Here is a 13,430-nt window from a genome sequence, read left to right as displayed (position 1 = left end):
CTAACTGATAGCAAGGTCCTAGAGATCATGGGCCTGGGGAGGCAGGGCTCAAGAGAGGTATGGGAGAGACCACAAGGTCACCCGCACTGACTCGGGGGAGAGGAGGCAGTGTATTGATAGAGTGGACCATGGTTTAGGGAAGCCTGAGTGCCAGGTCAGGAGTTCTGGGGAGGCGGCAGTGCCTTGGCTTCCTCTGATACGTTCCGTGGCCAGGAGTTGCCTCTCTCTTGGGTTTATAATAGGAGTGACTGCAAAGATAAGCACCAAGACACAGACAAATGGAGTGACACCCTAGACAAGAAGCAAGTATCTTGGTTTCCCTGTTGCTCTGGAGAACATTGAGAGTGTCTCTTCTGTTACCATCAGCCCAATATCACGGACCATCTTGAGTACGGGGCCTGGATAACTCCTACTTGCACGACTGTCTGATTTCTCAGGCTGGGTCCCTGTGCTCAGTGGAAACAGTGCTTTTCAGGCAAATTGGTCCAACGTCTTTCCTGCTGGTGTCTACTGTGGCCCACTCCACGTACTGACGCGTCATAGCCATCAAGCCCCCTCCCTTCAGGGTGCAGACCCAACTTCTTCTTGTTGGCAAATCTCATTCATCCTTGAGAAGTCAGATCAGAGCCTCTTCACATGAGCCTTTTTCATTTCTCTAAATTTCTGTTGCACTTGATTTGGTTCAACATCCATCATTATCTTGGTCTCCATCTAGTTCCTTGGCCAGTCTGTCCTGCCTTCTTCTTTTCTTTTAAATTAATTTTTATTGGAGCGTAGTTGCTTTACAATATTGTGTTAATTTCTACTGTACAGCAAAGTGAAATATATATTTATATATATATCCCCCCCCTTTTTTTGTATTTCCTTCTCATTAAGGTCACTATAGAGCACTGAGTTGAGTTCCCTGAGCTAGACAGTGGGTTCTCACTATTATCTATGTAATACATAACACAAGAGAAGACTCTATACATGGACATCACCAGATGGTCAACACCGAAATCAGATTGATTATATTCTTTGCAGTCAAAGATGGAGAAGCTCTATACAGTCAGCAAAAACAAGACCAGGAGCTGACTGTGGCTCAGACCATGAACTCCTTATTGCCAAATTCAGACTGAAATTGAAGAAAGTAGGGAAAACCACTAGACCATTCAGGTATGACCTAAATCAAATCCCTTATGATTATACAGTGGAAGTGAGAAATAGATTTGAGGGCCTAGATCTGATAGATAGAGTGCCTGATGAACTATGGAATGAGGTTCGTGACATTGTACAGGAGACAGGAATCAAGACCATCCCCATGGAAAAGAAATGCAAAAAAGCAAAATGGCTGTCTGGGGAGGCCTTACAAATAGCTGTGAAAAGAAGAGAAGTGAAAAAAAAGCAAAGGAGAAAAGGAAAGATATAAACATCTGAATGCAGAGTTCCAAAGAATAGCAAGAAGAGATAAGAAAGCCTTCTTCAGCGATCAATGCAAAGAAATAGAGGAAAACAACAGAATGGGAAAGACTAGGGATCTCTTCAAGAAAATCAGAGATACCAAAGGAACATTTCATGCAAAGATGAGCTTGATAAAGGACAGAAATGGTATGGACCTAACACAAGCAGAAGATATTAAGAAGAGATGGCAAGAATACACAGAAGAACTGTACAAAAAAGATCTTCACGACCCAGATAATCACGATGGTGTGATCACTGACCTAGAGCCAGACATCCTGGAATGTGAAGTCAAGTGGGCCTTAGAAAGCATCACTACAAACAAAGCTAGTGGAGGTGAAGGAATTCCAGTTGAGCTATTCCAAATCCTGAAAGATGATGCTGTGAAAGTGCTGCACTCAGCATGCCAGCAAATTTGGAGAACTCAGCAGTGGCCACAGGACTGGAAAAGGTCAGTTTTCATTCCAATCCCAAAGAAAGGCAATGCCAAAGAATGCTCAAACTACCACACAATTGCACTCATCTCACACGCTAGTCAAGTAATGCTCAAAATTCTCCAAGCCAGGCTTCAGCAATATGTGAATTGTGAACTTCCTGGTATTCAAGCTGGTTTTAGAAAAGGCAGAGGAACCAGAGATCAAATTGCCAACATCCGCTGGATCATGGAAAAAGCAAGAGAGTTCCAGAAAAACATCTATTTCTGCTTTATTGACTATGCCAAAGCCTTTGACTGTGTGGATCACAATAAACTGTGGAATATTCTGAAAGAGATGGGAATACCAGACCACCTGATCTGCCTCTTGAGAAATCTGTATGCAGGTCAGGAAGCAACAGTTAGAACTGGACATGGAACAACAGACTGGTTCCAAATAGGAAAAGGAGTTCATCAAGGCTGTATATTGTCACCCTGTTTATTTAACTTCTATGCAGAGTACATCATGAGAAACGCTGGACTGGAAGAAACACAAGCTGGAATCAAGATTGCCAGGAGAAATATCAATAACCTCAGATATGCAGATGACACCACCCTTATGGCAGAAAGTGAAGAGGAACTAAAAAGCCTCTTGATGAAAGTGAAAGCAGAGAGTGAAAAAGGTGGCTTAAAGCTCAACATTCAGAAAACGAAGATCATGGCATCCGGTCCCACCACTTCATGGGAAATAGATGGGGAAACAGTGGAAACAGTGTCAGACTTTATTTTTCTGGGCTCCAGAATCACTACAGATGGTGACTGCAGCCATGAAATTAAAAGACGCTTACTCCTTAGAAGGAAAGTTATGACCAACCTAGATAGCATATTCAAAAGCAGAGACATTACTTTGCCAACAAAGGTTCGTCTAGTCAAGGCTATGGTTTTTCCTGTGGTCATGTATGGATGTGAGAGTTGGACTGTGAAGAAGGATGAGCGCCGAAGAATTGATGCTTTTGAACTGTGGTGTTGGAGAAGACTCTTGAGAGTCCCTTGGACTGCAAGGAGATCCAACCAGTCCATTCTGAAGGAGATCAGCCCTGGGATTTCTTTGGAAGGAATGATGCTAAAGCTGAAAGTCCAGTACTTTGGCCACCTCATGCAAAGAGTTGACTCATTGGAAAAGACTCTGATGCTGGGAGGGATTGGGGGCAGGAGGTGAAGGGGATGACAGAGGATGAGATGGCTGGATGGCATCACTGACTCAATGGACATGAGTCTCAGTGAACTCCGGGAGTTGGTGCTGGACAGGGAGGCCTGGCGTGCTGTAATTCATGGGGTCGCAAAGACTCGGACACGACTGAGTGACTGATCTGATCTGATCTGATTAATAGTGTAAGTTTCCCTGTTAGCTTAGTTGGTAAAGAATCCTCCTGCAATGCAGGAGACCCTGGTTCGAATCCTGGGTCGGGAAGATCCACTGGAGAAGGCATAGGCTACCCTCTCCAGTATTCTGGCCTGGAGAAGTCCATGGACTGTATAGTATATGGGATCACAAAGAGTCGGACACAACTTAGTGACTGAACAACAAGTGGGTAATACCAACTTATAGATAGATGACTATAAAAATAAGCTAGTTAAGTGATGCCTAAGAAAGAGTTATTTATCTGATAAAATTAGTATTTATTCTATTGATTAGACCGCAGGTTCTCTGGGGCTGGGCTGTCTCTTATCCATTGCAGTGTATCTTCTCTGCATTCTCCCCACCCCAGAGCCCTTAGCACAGGACCACGCACATGATGAACTTTTAGAAAAACAGGTGGGGTTTTTTTTTGATGATAATGACACAGGTGTTCATGGCTTTTAGGACAGACTCTTTACCATGATAACTGAGCTTCCACATCAAGCGACCCTGCCCCTTCTCCAGCCCCATCTGCCAACCCTGCAACATTTGCTTGCTCCATTCCATTCCATTCCACACTTGCCTTCCATCTGCTCCTGGAGGCTCTGCTCTGTCCCAGCACATTATTCGTCTGAATGCACCTCCCTCCTCTCCTGCTTAATTCCTCATCACCCTCACAGTTTTATCCAGTTATCACCTCCGCAGGGCAGCCCTCCCTCCCATTCTGGGTTGAGATCCTTTCTTCTGAGCTCTGGTAGAACCATTTTCCTTTGCTGAGTTTAGAGCTCTGGCCTCCCGGTGACTCTGCATGAATTGTGTGATGGTTGGTTGTCGGGCTGCCCCACTCAGAGAGCTAATGGCCCTTGTTTGCCCGCAGGTGGCTGGACAAGGATAAGGATGATGGACAGTTGGTCCGAGAGTTGCTGCCCAGTGACAGCAACGCGACACTGAAGAGTAAGTGGTCCAGAGGACAGGTGGTGGGTGTGGCCTGGGTGGGACTTCCCTGGCTACCTAGAAACTAGCCCTTGGAGAAAGCACACACCCTTCACTTCACTCCTTGAAGGCAGCACTGCAGAGGGTAGGGAGGAAGAGGCTCTGAGAGAGATCGGGAACCCTCTGCCTGTCTGAGCTTTTCACAGCCTCTTTATAGCCCTGGATGTGGTGTCCTGGATGCCTGTGGGCTTCTGTCGATGAAAGTAACACGGGCAGTAACACGGGCAGTAACACTGGCTAATGCTGCCCGGCCCTGGGGTGCGTACCTGTCATTCTGGAGAGGATAAACACGTTTGGAAGGGGCTGTACAAGGAGGACCTTGTTTTTCGATGCTGAGAATTATCCTAGAGGTCTTATAGTTTTCCTTACTGGTGTTATTTCTTCAAGAACCTTGATTTGTTCATGAGTGTTAGACAAAATTGAAAAGAAATATATCCAGAATCCTCAATAATACCAACACCTGGTTTCTTTTCCAAGGCTTCATAAAACTGTTAATTGCTCAGTCATGTCTGACTCTTTGAGACGCCCCTGGGCTATAGCCCACCACGCCACTCTGTTCATAGAATTCCCCAGGCAAGAGTACTGAAATGGGTTGCCATTTCCTTCCCTAAGCGATCTTTCCGACCTAGGGATTGAAACTGAGTCTCCCTCATTGCAGGCAGATTCTTTACTGTCTGAGCCACCAGGGAAGCCCTTAATACCTCATATTTATCACTTATTATCTGCAATTTGCTATGTGACCTCAGGAAGATACTTAGCTCCACCAGATGTGCATCCTTACCTGACAAATGGGCATAATGACACCAGCCCCGCCGACCTTCCCGTTATTTCTGGGCTCACATGAATAATAAGACCACATATTTATCACTTTTATCTCATGTGAGTCCAGCAAGAACCCTGGAAGTCGGCAGAGCTAATGTTGTTATGCCAGTTTGTCAGGGGGGACCCAGATCTGGTGGAGCCAAATATCTTCCTGTGATCAGATAGCAAATTGCAAAGTTGGAATTCTGCATTCTGAGAACATTGAATTACAGAATTTAAGAGCTGGAACAGTTCTTAAGAGATGAGAAAAATGCCTAGATTGGACACAAGTCTCATGCTTGTGCCAAGGGAACTCCTAGGATAGCCAGGTCTGTGGTCAGCAGTGGAGCTGGGCCCAGTGCCCAGGCATCTCTGTCTTCCTGCCTGTCCTTCCCACTCCAGCAAGCCCCACTGTTCAACAGGAACAGGGTCCTTCGGGCTCCCTCTTCCCCAAGTCAGAGTTTTTGAAAGGATTTAGATGAAAATGGTATAAGGAAGTGGTCTTTTTCACAGGTCTTGCTATATCTTTACAGCAGAGACAGAAGTCACCTCCTCAGGGCCCTCAGGTGTGCCCAGGGGAGCTGACCTGGACTAGACCCACAGGTCTGGCCTCCTCCAGGGCCTGACTGGTCTGTGGGGTTGTCACCTGAGAGGTGTGCTTAGCTGTCTCTCTCCGGGTCTTTCTTGCCAGCGCCAGAAGGCCCTGAGACGGCTGTGAACTGCAGGCCTTGAAACTAGCATCACCTGCCTTTCCAGCGCTTCCCTTTTCATTCCCAAGACCCACGCCCTGGAACAAGGCTATTGGACTTGGGCTCATGGCTCAGACTATCCTAGGCCTTGCCTTTTATCCTCCCTTGTGGACAGGTGACACAGACCTTTCTGGGTCATAAGATAGAATAACATCAGCATGGCATTTCGGGTGAGAATAAGACCTTTGGGTCCACATTAGGGATTTACACATAGCTGACCCTTTTTGAAAAAACATCTCCAACTATTTTACTTTAATATATAAACCTTAATACACAATAGTTCAGAGAAAGCAATTGTGATTATTTCAATATCATGCCAGAAATTTTATTTGATAAGACTCAGCTTCCATTTCTCCATTTTTAAAAAATGCATACAAGCTTACTTCTTTAAATGATTGTGTGGAAACACCACTCTAAAATTTAAGGACTAGTATTATGCTTAAGGATGACTGCCTAGTGTTTAGTGCTAGGCTGGCTCCTTCTGAACTGTAGCCATCTTGAGCCAAAAACAACATCTTCTGAGGCTGAAAGTCTTCACCTGTAAAACCGCGGTCAGAACACCCAGCACTAACACCATGTAGGTAACATGCTATGTTTTCTGCCGGGAGGTAGAGGCTTCCTTTGCTTTGGTTTCTTCATCCATCAGATGAGAAAGTGAATGCGTATTTGCTTTAAATCCTCGTCTCTTACATTTTAGTATTCTTTGCATGCCTTCCTGTTCTCAGCGCATTCACACCCTATGGGGCAGATGAAGCAGGAATCAGAATTCTGATTTTGAGATGAAGGGATTCCAAAAGATGGTAGGAGCACCACCACCCCGCCCCAGTCTCAGGGCTATGTGAGGAGAGCCAGAGCCTGGGCCCCCGACCCACAGCTGAGTGTCCAGCCCTGGCCATCGACCTCCTGCCCCGAGCTCCCTGCAGCTCACCCACGCTAACCCCTCCCCTCCCGCCTCCTGCCCTGGACTGTTCAGACTTCCGCTATCACATCAGCTTGAAGACGGGGGACGTCCCTGGGGCCAGCACAGACTCCAGAGTCTACATCAAGCTCTACGGGGACAAATCTGACACCATTAAGCAAGTTCTTCTCGTCTCTGACAACAACCTGAAAGACTATTTTGAACGTAGCCGAGTGGATGAGTTCACCCTGGAGACCCTCAATATTGGAACTGTAAGTCTCTTTCCCAAGACCCTGTGAGGGTGTCTTACCGATTTCTCTGTGCGTATCTGCACATGGGCACATACACACACACACACACTTGTGTACACACACTCACACTCACATATACACACACATGCACACACACATACACAGACACACACTCATGTACACACACACTCACATACATGCACACACATATACACATACACACACACTTGAATACACACACATACACACACATACATGCACACACACATACACACACTCTCACAACACACAAGTGAACCCATTTGAAAGGGAAAGTGCCCACTTGGTTAGTGCAGTACATTGTTTTCCGGTATGACCCAGAGGAGCAGGAGGCACGTGAACAGTGGTCAAGCTTTCCAGACTCTCTCTGGGGCTGGAACTCATGTTCTTAGTCCGGCGTTTCCTTTACCTCCGTAGCCAGGACCAGAGAGTCCTGGGTACACCCTGGTGTGCAGGGAAGGAGGAAGGAGGGAGAGCTGTAAAGACGGGCTGGAAATGCTTCCCAGTTCCAAACTGGCGTGTGTGTCACAGTGACACCCAGAAAGCCTATTGCAGTGTGAACTCCCAGGCCACACCTGAGGGATTCTGCCTTAGATAAGAGATGGGTCCACCATCACCTCCCCGGCTGACTGTGCTGTGAGGGGTCTAAGCATTCACCTGGAGAAGTATGGGTCTGACTGCCTGCACTCAAGTGCTGGAAACTTTTCTAGAAGTGTCTGAGCAGGGCTTCGTGTTACCACTTGCCCCTCTCAGGGTGGCTTGTGGAAACTGAGAGGGTTACAAGCCCCCCTTTGCTGACCCCTCCCCTCTTGGTGAGCCTCACCTGAGTTCAGGTGCTCTGGGGAATGATTTCATGTCAGTCATTTACATCTTGAAGCTCCTTAGCTTAAATCAAGATTTTCCTTGATCAAGCTGTATTTACATTTTAAGCTGAATTAATAATTGTAGCCTGAAATGCTGTTTCCTTAACTAAGGACTTCTGGCAGCAGCCAGCAGATAAATGAGACATCCGAGTGGTGAGGAAGGGCGTTTGGGCCCTTCTCGTGTTTCTAAAACCTGCTCAACAAGCAGTGTGGCCAAAAGTCTGGGAGTGTGGGCTTGGGCTCCTGACTGCCTGGTCTGAGGCCGAGTGTTTCCACTTACCTGCCGTGTGCAAGTTACTTCACCTCTGTTTGCTTTGATTTTCTCACTGCTATCGCAAGGGATTCCAGTGGGATTGTCACTAGCATTAACTATGTCAGTAACACCCACATGCATAGTATGTATTCAGTAAGCTCTAGCCTTAGTGACTGAACAATTGCCCACGTCAGGTGCTGGCCACTATGGGACTGACAGATGATCCCTGCCTTCATGGCATTTTCTGTCACAACAGGCAGAAAACACCTGTTCCTGTCTTTCCTCTGTCACAGTGCCAGCACCACAGAAAGACGACGAAGCTCTCCCACGCTCCTTGGCCCACACCCTAAAGGCTTTCAGACTGTGTCTGTAGATGTAGCTGGATTCCAGGTCACCGGGCTCCAGGCACTCAGCTGTGATAGAGTTTCCAATAGCAGCTGCAAATAGGTGCTCAGGATGCAGAAGAGCAAGAGCAAGGCTTACAGGGACTATTTTCTGAATCTGGCCTTTGGGCACCAGACTCACAACGAGCACCACCCCTCCAAACCACCACAGAAAGGATCCAGGGGGCTGGAAGGGACCTCAAAGGCCATCTGAGAATTCCATCTGATGTTAGAATTGGCCTGAATCTAAAAAAAAAAACATAAATATCATTCAAACCCTGAAGAGCGAGGTACATTTAAGGATGGTAACATGCACATTTATGTGCTCATCTATGACATCTGTGGGCAAAGATTAACATAAAATATAAAGTAGCAAAGCAACTGAACTATAGTGTTACTGAGAAAAATACACCTTGGTTCCCAGAGTGAGAGGAGGCACTGGACACAGAACGACAGAGCCCCAAAAGGTGGTCTGCTTATTGTCACCTATAGGATGGGTGTGACGGAGAAGACATGCAAAAACATGTGCAACCGTGTATGGTGTAAGACAAAACAAAGCCATATCACCAACGTGGCATCGGAAGCCGATGGTGAATATTTTGAATGTTTGCATTCTTGTGCAGCCACCACATTCTTAGGACGTCCACTGCCTGGCATTCAGTACATACTGGAGCTTTCAAACCTCTGGTCATACCCACTTGCTTCTCACCGTGTCCCTGGGAGGTGGGCTGAACTAAAGACAAAGGGACAGAGGCTCCAGTCTGGAGAGGTTGGGCCTTGGTCTCCTGGCTGGTTGAGGGCAGGCCAGCCTGGGACCCAGCCCTTCCTGCTGAGCCCGCATCTCCTGAGGAGCTGGAGTCTGGGCTGAGGGGAGCTGCTTGCCCTGGTGTTTTGGGAGGGTGTAGGGATGGAGGGATGGAGGCTTCTATACCAGCTCCTTGCTCACCTGTATCGCGTGTTTCCTTCCAGATTAACCGGCTGGTGATCGGGCACGACAGCACGGGCTTACATGCCAGTTGGTTCCTGGGCAGTGTCCAGATTCGCGTGCCCCGCCAAGGCAAGCGGTACACCTTCCCTGCCAACCGCTGGCTGGACAAAGACCAGGCTGACGGGCGCCTGGAGGTGGAGCTCTACCCCAGCGAGGTGGTGGACATCCAGAAATGTATGGAGGCAGCTGTGACGGGACTGTAGCACTGTTCCCCATGGGGTGGGGCAGCAGGGAAGGAGGAGGGATTGTGGGTGATCTGGGTCTTGTCTCAAAATGGGAAGCTTCCAGTTGCCCCGGGTAGGGTTCTGGGATGGAAAAGGGGCTCCTTCTACAGATGGGGAACCTGAGAACTCAGTGGATAAACCATGTTTTCTGGGATAAAGGCAGTAGATGACTTTATTGAGAAATATACCTTCTTGGCCTTGTGTACAAGAGGAGTTTGAGAAAGAGTTTCCCCGCTGGGAATACTAGTGAAGAGATAAGCTGTTCATTCATTCATTTATTCAATATGTGTACGTTGACTGTTTCTCTGTGCCGACACTGCCCCAGGCTTTGTAGAGACAATCATGAGCAAAACAGACCAAAGCCTTGTCCTCCGGGACTTCATGCTCCGTGATGGGAGAAAAATAAATACTTGGCATAATGCCAAGTAAGAGCTAGGAAGAAAAGGAAGCAAGATAAGGGGTTAGCAACAGCATGGGGAAGAGGGAACTATGTGGACAGGGTGGTGACCTCTCTGACTGGGGGTGAAATTCAAGGTGATCTGGTCACCTATTGCACATGATGTGAGAGCCATTGACTAAGTAGGGGTTAAAGAAACAAGAGGTTATCTAGAGGATCATCAGTCCAAACCTGTTATAGACAATGTCCCTTCCCTCACCTCTGCGTTTTTGTGTCTAGCCTGAAAGCAGCGGTCCGAGACTCACTGCCACAGGAAGCTGCTCTGAGAAGGAACCCACTATGAACTTGCTGCTTCCTCTTCCAGAAAGCCTTGTGTCTTATTGTGTCCATCCTCTCTCCCCATGTAACCTGTAAATTCTCTGAGCACTGTGTCACATACACAGGCTTTGTAACGGTACCTGCTAGTGTGCAGAATCAAATCCTTCCCTCTTTTTATGAGTTAAACTTGATATCCATCAGAGTAATACAAGTACTGGGCTTCCCTGTTGGCTCAGATGGTAAAGAATCTGCCTGCAATGCAGGAGACCCAGGTTCGATCTCTGGGTTGGGAAGATCCCCTGGAGAAGGGAATAGCAACCCACTCCACCATTCTTGCCTGGAGAATCCCCATGGACAGAGGAGCCTGGTGGGCTACAGTCCATGGGGTTGCAAAGAGTCAGACACAACTGAGCGACTAAGCACAACACAATACAGGTACTACAAGATAAAGATTAAAAAAGCAGCAGTTCCCTTACCTACCTCTTTCCCCAACCCATCCCCCTTCTTCAGAGGTAACACATTTTAAATAACTTTAGCTTTTTGTTCAGAAATCTATCTCCATATTTTCAGTAATATACTTATCGGTTGCTTGATTTTTTTTCAGTCATTTAGCTGTTCAGTTGCTCAGTCCTGTCTGATTCTTTGTGACCACATGGACTGAAGCATGCAAGGCCTCCCTGTTCTTCACCATCTCCTGGAGGTTGTTCAAAGTCAGGTACATTGAGTCGGTGATGCCATCCAGCCATCTCATCCTCTGTCGTCCCCTTCTCCTCCTGCCTTCAGTCTTTCCCAGCATCAGGGTCTTTTCTAATGAGTCAGCTCTTCACACCAGGGGGCCAAAGTATTAGAGCTTCAACTCCAGCATCAGTCCTTCCAATGAATATTCAGGACTGATTTCCTTTAAGATTGACTGGTCTGATCTTGCAGTCCAAGGGACTCTCAAGAGTCTTCTCAAACACCACAGTTAAAAAGCATCAATTCTTTGGCACTCAGCTGTCTTTACAGTCCAACTCTCACATCCATACATGACTATTGGAAAAACCATAGCTTTGACTAGATGGACCTTTGTTGGCAAAGCTATGTCTCTGTTTTTTAATATGCTGTCTAGGTTGGTCATAGCTTTTCTTCCAAGGAGCAAGCGTCTTTTAATTTCATGGCTGCAGTCACCATCTGCAGTGATTTTGGAGCCCAGTCTATCACTGTTTCCATTGTTTCCCATCTATTTGCCATGAAGTGGTGGGACCAGATGCCATGATCTTCGTTTTTTGAATGTTGAGATTTAAGCCAGTTCGTTCACTGTCCTCTTTCACTTTCATCAAGAGGCTCTCTAGTTCCTCTTCACTTTCTGCTATGCGGGTGATGTCTGCATATCTGAGGTTATTGACATTTCTCCTGGCAATCTTGATCTGGTTTGTGCTTCATCCACCCCAGCTTTTCCCATGATATACTCTGCATATAAGTTAAATAAGGTGACAATGTACAGCCTTGACGTACTCCTTTCCCAATTTTGAACCAGTTCATTGTTCTATGTATGGTTCTAACTGTTGCTTCTTCACCTGCAAACAGGTTTCTCAGGTAGCAGGTAAGGAGTTCTGGTATTCCCATCCCTTAAAGAATTTTCCACAGTTTGTTGTGATCCACACAGTCAAAAGCTTTGGTGTAGTCAGTGAAGCAGAAGTAGATTTTTTTTGGAATTCTCTGGCTTTTTTGATGATCCAGCAGATGTTGGCAATTTGATCTCTTGTTCCTCTGCCTATTCTAAATCCAGCTTGAACATCTGGAAGTTCTCAGTTCATGTACTATTGAAGCCTTGCTTGAAGAATTTTGAGCATTACTTGGCTAGCATGTGAAATGAGTGCAATTGTAGTTTGAACATTCTTTGGCATTGCCCTTCTTTGGCATTGGAATGAAAACTGACTTTTTTCAGTCCTGTGGCCACTGCTGAGTTTTCCGAATTTGCCGGTCATAGACATTAATTATTTTCAGTCATAGACACTATTAACTTCCTACTATGGAATAGGAGGATTTAGCTTTTTTAACATATGCACGTGTATATTTATACACACACACATATATCCCCTCCCTCCAACCTTCAATAATCAATATTTGATTTTTACATTATTATAACCATGTAAATATTATTCACTGCTGAGAATACTCATAACAATTATGCTTCATTTTTTATACAACTTGTTTTTTCTGGAATTAATAATAATCTCATTTATGCATTAGTAGAGTTTTCAATATACCCATATATATTTCTATATACCCATCTGTATACCCACCTATCTGTATTAGTCTGCTAGGGCTACTATAACAAATTGCCACATTCCATTCTAAAGGAGATCAGTCCTGGGTGTTCTTTGGAAGGAATGATGCTAAAGCTGAAATTCCAGTACTTTGGCAACCTCATGAGAAGAGTTGACTCATTGGAAAAGACCCTGATGCTGGGAGGGATTGGGGGCAGGAGGAGAAGGGGACGACAGAGGATGAGATGGCTGGATGGCATCACTGACTCGATGGACGTGAGTTTGAGTGAACTCCGGGAGTTGGTGATGGACAGGGAGGCCTGGTGTGCTGCAATTCATGGGGTCGCAAAGAGTCTGACACGACTGAGCGACTGAACTGAACTGAAGTGGCCTAAGCAACAAAACTTTGTTTTCTCCCAGTTCTGGAGGCTGGAAATCTAAACTGAAGTCAGCAAGTTGGGTTTCTTCTGTGATCTATCTCCTGGGCTTGCAGAAGGCCACCATCTCACTGTCCCTCACAAAGTCTTCCTGTGAACATGGGCATGTCTGTATTCCAGTCTCTCCTTAAAAGGACACCAGTCATATTGGATTAACTTAATCACCTTTATGAAGGCCCTGTCTCCAAATGCTGTCACATTCTGAGATACTAGAGGTTAAGGTTTCAACATATGAATTTTGGGAGGACACAGCTATTCCGTAACACCATCTTGTCTCCATCTCTCCAACAGAACTAAAGTTCTTTTCATATGTTCAAATCCAACAGGAAGTCTACTTCC

General features: G+C 46.2%; 1 protein-coding gene across 2 annotated transcripts in view; it reads left to right on the top strand.

The window, feature by feature from the left end:
- LOXHD1 (lipoxygenase homology PLAT domains 1) overlaps positions 1-13,430 on the top strand; it is a 137,358-nt gene that overhangs the window by 18,775 nt on the left and 105,153 nt on the right. For both annotated transcript variants that reach the window (XM_086372372.1, XM_086372371.1), the window contains exons 4-6: positions 4,126-4,202; positions 6,765-6,961; positions 9,448-9,640. In XM_086372372.1, coding sequence (XP_086228498.1) covers positions 4,126-4,202; positions 6,765-6,961; positions 9,448-9,640 — 467 coding nt within the window. The remainder of the gene's footprint in view (positions 1-4,125; positions 4,203-6,764; positions 6,962-9,447; positions 9,641-13,430) is intronic.

This window comes from Bos grunniens, chromosome 24 (genome assembly GCF_055505025.1).
Source record: "Bos grunniens cultivar Pamir isolate PY7600 chromosome 24, Bosgru_T2T1.0, whole genome shotgun sequence".
Taxonomy (NCBI): Eukaryota; Metazoa; Chordata; class Mammalia; order Artiodactyla; family Bovidae; genus Bos; species Bos grunniens.
This window is presented reverse-complemented; position numbering and strand designations above follow the sequence as displayed.